The 8,729-nt window shown below is 36.1% G+C and overlaps 1 protein-coding gene across 1 annotated transcript; it reads right to left on the minus strand.

The window, feature by feature from the left end:
* Positions 1-1,151: 1,151 nt before the first annotated feature.
* Positions 1,152-2,627, minus strand: LOC116162358. The gene is made up of 2 exons (XM_031475977.1): positions 1,878-2,627; positions 1,152-1,823 (listed from the first exon to the last, which is right to left on the minus strand). The coding sequence occupies exons 1-2, from the start codon at positions 2,304-2,306 to the stop codon at positions 1,152-1,154; spliced, it is 1,101 nt and encodes a 366-aa protein (XP_031331837.1). The 5' UTR covers positions 2,307-2,627.
* Positions 2,628-8,729: the final 6,102 nt, after the last annotated feature.

The raw sequence follows: 8,729 nt of genomic DNA on the forward strand, positions 1-8,729 counted from the left end.
TTCGTTTGTACTATGTTCGAGGAAAGCGTTTACGGATTAATTTATTGGAAGCGTCGGACGGCGATTTCAAGTTGGTGAGGGCTACGTTTTGCGAAGTATAAGGATAAACTTTAGCGCAATTGCATCGGAGAAAGGAAGCAGTTTGTGCGTGTCACGGTTCATCAAGTGTTGGTGGTTTCAACTAATTTAATTAGTGATTTGGGTGTACCAACTTTATTCGGATAATTTGTCTCGAAAAAGAAAACTGTAAGAAATTTAAAGTCTTGGTAGTTAATTGCAATGTTGTTCTGAATACTCGTCTCCATTTTAATAGGACAGTGATGGTTGGTTTTCTTTTTATTATCTTGTGTGTGCGTATGTAATTTCACGCAACTTGTGTGTGAATTCTCACCCAGAGTTAATTTTAAATATTCAAAATATAAGAGCAGTCGGATTGGAATTTAAGCATTCAGAAATTTAAGGTCAGAATTGAGTCAGTTTGCTGTATCGGGGTGAGGATCTGCACAGGGAAACGTTGTAATTGAAGAGCTAGTTAGGTTTAAAGAGTGTATGATTCTTTTTGGCCTGAGATCATTGCACACAGCCATATTGATCCCAGCGAAAAAGTGTATGCAACATGGTACTCTTCGTATTATGTGTTTAAGCTATTATTTCCCAACTTTGCATTAAACACTTGGAAGGTTGCGATTCAAAGATATCATTGTAGTCACGAATCTGTGCTCCTGGTCATTGATTTGTGAATCAATTTCAGACCTACCTGTATGTATGCTGCAACACTGCAACATATAGCAAGTGCGAAAAATCTATACAAAACTTGTCTGAAATTGATTCACATGACGCAAAGGCTACAATTATATGTATCTCAAAGAATACGCAGCAGCTCGCGCAGCAGTTTCTCTCGGATTCAAATATTGTGGTAAGCATTTGTCAAATGAATATTGCTTTTTTAGACGACTTGATTCGAAAATGACACATATCAATATTGTAACCTACCTTAGAAAGTTAACAATTGAACATACTGATGTGGATATGAAAATTATCATGCACGGTGCGTGATAAGAGTTAGTGAGGTTGTTTTTAAAAGTCAGGTAGAAATTCAGTTTGATGGAAGCCTTACTGGGTTGTCAAATAATAATCAATTTCATATAAATTTATTTCGGTTCATTATGCAAATTGAAGGACACATTAGTAAAGGAACAGTTATTGAAACTGATGAATTTGGAGTCTGGAAACTCAGCCACAGTTGTCTCTGATGTAAAAGTTGAGCTAGGCGGCAACATTTGATTATAAGAGTCATCTCCAGGAAGATTTTCAGACGAGTTTCGTATAGCTGTAATTATTTTACCAGCCACCTTCATTTTATGCCCAATAGACTCTTGTATGTAGCCCTCTGCAACTGAAGTAGAAGCCCATCCCCCGTGACGTTTAAGATCTTCCATACTGCCACCTGCATCCATAAAAATTGTAGACGATGATCGTCTCAAGCAGTGACCTGTGAATGCAGCAGGATCTTCCAAACCCAAATAGGTTGCAATTAGTTTTGGTATACCACCAATTTTGTTGATCCCCACAGGTTGTTTTGTGCATTTGGAGTTCTGATAGTTTAAAAACAGCCGACGTTCCGTCGTGGGTGGCCGAAGAACTGCGTATTTTCGATATATTTCGTAAAATTCGTCAATTATTGTAAAAACACGCTCTTTTCGGTTTTTTGTGATCGGTAGTTTTACGATAAGTGCTGATCCTGCATCCTTGATATCATCAACTGTAAGTTGAACCAGTTCGTGTCGTCTCATAGCGCCGCTAATTCCAAACGCCAAAATTACCTTACAATAAGAGCCAATTTAATTAAAATGGAGAGTTTGATCACAAATACTTACTTTTTGTAACAAATATTTGTCGTCTGGAGCTTCAGTTATGAATTTATTTACTTGTTCTCCAGTTAAAGTCTTCGACTTTTTTGGTTTATAACCATGCGCCTTTCGTTTCAGAAAAGCTTTCAGTTTAGGATAAGTACCTACATTGACATTCTGATGAACAATAAGTGTACTTCTTAGCATAGAAAACTGCGTCCATAAAGTATTGGGGCTAATTTTGTTCGACAATTCGCCAAAATACGCCAGCAAAACGTTTTCCGAAAATGAGGATTTCACTTGGGATTTCTTGCGCCATTCCATAAATTTGGTGTATGCATCTTCGTAACGCAGCCGCGATTTCGTTGGGAGCAACGCCAAAGTATTCTCGCTGGCCGCTTCAACTACTGATGGTGGTGTGAGTTGTAAAACATCGTCTTCTTTATCGCTCTCCATTTTACGCACCACTTAAAATTCGTTTTAGTAATAATCGTTGCACTGTATGACAGAACTAGCAAAACAAAACAGTAAACAATCCATAGCAAACCGCGGTCGTGGCCAACCAACAGTAAAATAAAAAAATGGCGTAACATATTCTTGAAATATTAGTGATACTAGTGAAAGCTTTTATTGTTCAAGTCGTCTAAAAAATAGTGTTCACGACTCGTGTTGAAAGTGACTATCATGCTCATGCTTATTAGCCAAACTCGGCTTCGCCTCGTTTGTCTAACGGCACTCGCATGATATCAGTCACTTTCGACACTCATTATGAAATATACTATTTTGAACTCCTTGACTAAATCAACGTGTTTTGTCTTCCATTTAAAAGACCACACTGATGCTTTTTATCCCAGAAGGAGAAATACTTGACGAGGGACAAGAAGTGGGGATGATTGTTTCGTACATCGTGGGAGAAAACGCCGTGTTGATTTTGCTGACATCCCGCCGTGTTGCTTCTACGGATAATTGAGGTGTGACGCGTATCAACTACCATATGTTCCACAAGTTTGCTATGTTGATGCCCAAGACCTTGATCAGGGTCGAGTTATTCCCAATTCTCTGTCTGGAACTCTTTCCTTGCTGCCGTTAGTTTGTCTGCTGTGCACTTCTTATGTTTCCTGCTGGCTTCGTTAGCCGTGGGTGTATTTATGGGTTGATGCTCAGCATGGTGCTGGTGCTGTAGAAATTCTACTGATAGTTGTGGTGTGGTACTATATGTTGCACCGCATTGTGCACAAATAGGAAATACTTCGACTAGATTAAGTGGTTCTCTCTATAAGCTGCCTTTTAGGAAGTGATATTATTCTATATCCCCATACGGTTTCTCATAATAATAATAAACTAATGTGATAAATAAATCACAAACATGTGGGCACTCTCGGATATTCCCGTCAAATTTGGGAATCAATATTCGTTGCAGATAATGGTTTGGTTGTAACTTCCTCAACCTTTACCTGGGTTCCAGAAGGGAACAATTTGACCGACCGATAAAATGTATGTAGCCGGTAGCGTAACCTAAACAACATTCACAATCCATTATTTTGAACGTGAACATATGGTTTAACTGCAGCTTGCGATACGCAGTAAGATAAATTCTGTAGCGGAATTAGACTCGTATGTGCAAATATTATTCTATAAAATTGCCCAATCGATTCAATGATAAGGAAACACAATGCATTCGAACGTGGAAAAATTGTACAACAATGAAATTTCTATATTTTTCTTCATAATAGAATGCGTTTTCTAGGTGCTTAGACAATCCGGCTTGAAGGACCAAATGTTTGCGAAGGAGCAGGTGAATGGTGAAATTGGCGGTCTTAAATTTTAAAATTTTAAGTAATTGGTAATTACAGAAAATCGGACTAAATGGGCCCATTTCTACCTCCACCATCACCTGTAATGTGCGAGCTGTATTTTTTTAGACTTTCATTTAAGTCTGTGCGTCAAATCCACCTTTTAAAATAATCGATAGCTGTACAAAATCTGAGATTACAATTATGTTGAAATATCAAAATAAATATCTAAGTTGATTAGCTGTAGTTCAAAATTTTGCTGAATTTGTTGGAATATTTCTTTGTTATCGAAATAATTGAATGACAGGGCTAATTTGATACACTTATGTTTCTATGCGCTTCAGCGGCATATTCATAATTTTGAAAACCGATTGCATTGTAGTCGTTAAACTGTCTATTAACACGATTATGCGTGCAATACAATCCAACCTCAAAATTGTAGACAAATTAGTCCTTAATTAGATTTTGAGAATTACAAATTATTCGTGGGCGGAATGTGTTTGCAGCGTATTTATAACGTTAATCTATGTTGGGTAACACATGGGAGACAACAAAAAATAACAGACGTTTCTAAATCATGATCATATATCTACGATAAAGGGGTAAAACAAGCGTTCTTGAAGTTTAAAACCACATGCCGCACATGTTGACGGTACTTTATGCTGCAAAATTCATTATTCATCCACCATTGTCAGCCATTGCAAAGTTATAAACCGGTGCAAAACTAGACACAATGCCAAATCCTATATTATCCCGCGAGCACGAATATTACTTCAACAAACTTAACAACTGTTGCATTCTTTTGGAGAAACTACCCTAATTTTGAGCACAACGAGGATCTGCTCTGCTTTTATGGATTGGCTGTAAATTTTTAATGAGATTCTTCAACGCAATTACAGTGTAAAGTTAATGAATACAATTTTTATTAAACCCGGAACGTAAATTATCCATTTTCGTATAATCGAAATCTGAAATAAGCACAAAATTTACGAGTGTGGTCATTTAATCTGTCTCTTTGGAGTATTACGTCTTTGAAGAGGAGTAGTCAATGTTTTGACAGCATAAAAGAAAATACAAGCATGACTAAATTTTGTAAAAAGCTTTTCGGTATATTCAAACATGTATAAACCCTCAAAGTAATTATTTTAACATCCTCTTTATGTATAGCACGGAACCTCATTTTGTGTTTTCTTTTCATTACGTAATTAAAATGCCTCAAGCTGGCTCACTTGCACAAAAATACGAATTTTACGTAATTGCGATTTATCGTGGAAGAAGGGTAAGACTCGGATGTCTAAAATTAATAAGGTCGGTAATTTTTTTATTACCAAAGGGTGCCGACATGCACCGCAGCGTTGGGTCGAGGTTATGAAAGGGAAATATGTGAATGGAGGACGGCTAGCAAATTGAATTCAAGTTAGCGAGTGATTACATTGTCTGCCATAAAAGTTAATTATCCTAGAAGCTGAACGGAACCGTTCATTTATGCTTGTAACGTTATGAAATTTTTCTATATGGTTATGGGGCACATTGTATTAAAATGGCATTAACTAGCTAATGTCGCACGCTCCCATACCCCCTCACCCCATTTTATGCACAACTACTGCGTTCACTGATTACACTCACCCTCTACCGCCCAATAGGAAAATGTTTGCAGATCGCCGTTGCTTACCTGAAAACAAAAGGAAAAATAGTTAACAGTGAAAACTCATACCTGCAACACTGAAATGTTTTAAAATCCCTGTTGATGTTACGAAATGTATATGGACAAGGACTTCAGCCAAAGTTATGATTCCAAATGGAAGGTGAAGATTTTGTGCTATTTGGTATCTGTGAGGTTATCTATCTGCAGGTGTTCTTCTTTATAGGCCAAGCACGGCCATATTTAAACATGTGTAAATTTTTAAGTTGATATGCGCATGCGCAACCCTACGTTTTTAACTTAACGCATTAACAATGATCTAGCGAAAGGATAAGAATTAAAATTTCTCATCTGTAAACGATGGTAAACAAATTTACCGAAAAATGTTATCTTAGCAAGTTTGAGCAATTTGTTACTATAAGGAAAAGGCTATCAGTTCTGGATTTATTGTCATTTAAGGGACTTAAGGACTGTGGTGGATGACCCAATTGTAAAGTTTGTTTTCTAAATTTCTGTCTCAAATAAATTCAGATTAATTGTTCCGATAAAATTCAGAAGATTCAGAAGAACACGTATGTTTAAGTTCAGATCGATTTTAATGTGGTTTTGCGTAACTTCAAATACATTTTTCAATGAGTATTTCATTTTGTCTGTTAAGAGGAATAAAAATGCATGAGAAATGCAGAATACTAACTTTACATTATTCCCATAAAAACAAGGTAGGATGAAAGGTACTTTACTGAAGATTTTATTGATAGTGCTTCAGAAAGAGTGCCGCTTATGGTTGTTTTAGACAACTATAAAAAACATAATCTGCAGCGCTTTAAAGTACTAATTTAGTTACATTTAAAGACGAATTTGTACTTAACTTTCCCAATACCGGGTGGGGTCAAAAAATACAGCAACTTAACCTTCTATGTTAAATTATATTGATAATGCTATTAAAATGTAATGCCGCTTTCCTTGTAGTTATAGGTAATAAATAAAACAATCCCGAATTTGCAAAAATGGCCTATGGGGTGTTATTTCACCCCACCTGGTAACAAGTGTAACAAATTAAGGGACTATACTGTTTGTGATATTTTAGGATTAGGTTGTAAACAGATTATATAGTAATTAATTTATTAAAAGAGACTTTTCATTCTTGAGATATGGGGATGGGGGGATGGACTTCTATTGTACGTTAATTATGGAACACTCCCTACAAACCTTAGCGAAAATGAAGAACATTATCAAAAACAATGTAATACTATTTGGAATTGGGACATTTATAATGGACTTGGGTTAATTAAGTTCATTAAAAATTTTTTATCTTTGTTTAATGGTGGGTCTGGTTACGTTTTAACACAAAACAGTTTCCCAATACGAGCGTAGGTTATATTGTTTATTTTCTGTGATGCATTTCTGGGAATTCTTAAGTTTAAGAAATGTTTGTTAGCCCCAATGTGACAGTTCGAGTTGATTTATTTAGTTTTCCTTTTATTTTTGAGAAATAAAGATAATTGTTTCGGAGATAACGTAGTTATTTTAATCATTAAAAATAGTATATTAAGATACAAGTGTATAATCAAGTCTTTAAAGCACGCGCAACGAGTTTAAGGGCACGACGCAAAGCGGAGTGCCTTTAACGTTGCAAGTGCTTTAAAGACCAATTATACACGTGTATCTTATAGTATTTTTTATTATACCTGCAGTATAATTTAAAAATAGGTAATACAGTGTGAGCAACAATGATTGAAGCGTGCGTCATCACCGCTTGTTCCTATTAATATCAAAACTACCTTCTTTGTATGAAGTTGTATACGAAAATGACGTTCTGCGCTGTCACAGTGACGTGCGTCTATTCGTATTTCGTATCTTGTATCAAATCAGCATATGCTATGAGCGGCACATTGCCAATTTAGCTGAAGCGGCACGCTTCAATCTTTGTTGCTCACTCTGTACAATGAAGTCATATTGACGTTATACTCGAATACATGCTAATTAAGTGGGCTGGGTGTTCGTAATTTCACGATTGTCATGGAAATGTCACTTGACGTTTGCTTATAAAAATCATCGTCTTTGTGAATTAAACGATTTCCGTTGAAAAAGATAATACACCGTCCATTAAATCGATTGTTGTAAAATCTAAACAAACGTTGGTAGGTGTAAAATCCAACTCCAGTAAAGCCTATTATAAGGAATATGAAAAGCTGTTTCCATGGATGAATAGGAAGTTACTTACGAATACAGTCTTAAATGCATCCATAATGCTGGCATATATGAAGGAAATGTCAAAGGTATGTAAATATTCTATATTTTGGTGCATTCATTCAAAACTTTAAAGCAATGCTGCGACTAAAAAGTGGAACAGATTTGGAAGCATACCCTAAATTACGCGCGTTTGTGAAAGCTTCAACCAAAGGATAGGTACAAAAGCAAAAGAAATGTTCTGCATTTACAGAAAGCGACCTAGAGGATTTTTTATTTCATCCAGATGACAGTTTCAAAAGTCATACTTGAAGTATCGTTACTTAGCAACTTTAAAGCACGTGTGTTTTAAAGGCCCTTTTTCGCACGCATTTGAGTGTTTAAAACGGAGATTGTGATTCAGGTATAATAAAAAATTGTATTCTTTTGCAGAAATTGTTAGAATTAAATAAGATTATCTTGTAAAATTAAGTGGGTACGTGCGCGGTATCCAGGGATCGTGCATTGGTCAGTATCGTTGCTAGACAGTTTTATTGGCGGTCTAAGTTTTTCGAAAACTAAGTGGGATTTCCGTTCCGTTTCCGTATTACCTCGTGTCGTAAAATAAAAAGTATCTGTCAATCTGTGTAATTTCACGAAAGTTGTGTTTTAATTCAGATCCTTCATTGGGCGGTGATGCACTATTGACTTTCCTTATACACTAGTTTCTGGTTTTTATGTGAAAGTTTCCCTACGGAAAATGGTACCTATGCGATTATTCGTATCTTCTTTACCACTGTCACTAGCCGTTACTGTTTTTTGTGAAAAAAACGAGTCATCAGTTTACTAAATCGAAACAATCTCAAAAATCATAACAACGTAATTGTGCTGCCTGCGTTTTCCACACTACTCATTTTATGGTATTGACGTTTAGTAGTTAGTGATCAGAAAAACGGCGAATTTCTAATAATCCTAGTATTGACTTGTCTACCATTTGCCCAAACACGTGTGAAGTAATAATATGATATCAATCTGTGAGTTTAATGCGGCTCGATGTAATAAGTAGTTATAGCCCAAGAGCCCACGACGGCCAGACCTTCGTCATTTTATAAAAGCTAAAAGTTTTTCTGTTAGTGCCTCTAACACAGGTAAGAACGATCAGCGAGTATAGAATTTGAGTTGTGGTTACTTACGCAGGTAACAGGTAGTAAAGGTGTATAAAATGGTACATCAAATTTGTTAAAGTATAAAGGTCAAATTTTCTATATTTTCTTC

The sequence above is a fragment of the Photinus pyralis genome, unplaced genomic scaffold (assembly GCF_008802855.1).
Source record: "Photinus pyralis isolate 1611_PpyrPB1 unplaced genomic scaffold, Ppyr1.3 Ppyr1.4_LG1, whole genome shotgun sequence".
Classification (NCBI taxonomy): domain Eukaryota; kingdom Metazoa; phylum Arthropoda; class Insecta; order Coleoptera; family Lampyridae; genus Photinus; species Photinus pyralis.

What these genes read in the sequence shown, in the direction of transcription:
- LOC116162358 (XM_031475977.1), bottom strand. Translation starts at nt 2,306, where the DNA reads ATGGAGAGCGATAAAGAAGACGATGTTTTACAACTCACACCACCATCA. An exon ending in ACAAATATTTGTTACAAAAA is followed by an intron (nt 1,824 to 1,877) that starts GTAAGTATTTGT and finishes TCTTATTGTAAG; the next exon opens with GTAATTTTGGCGTTTGGAAT.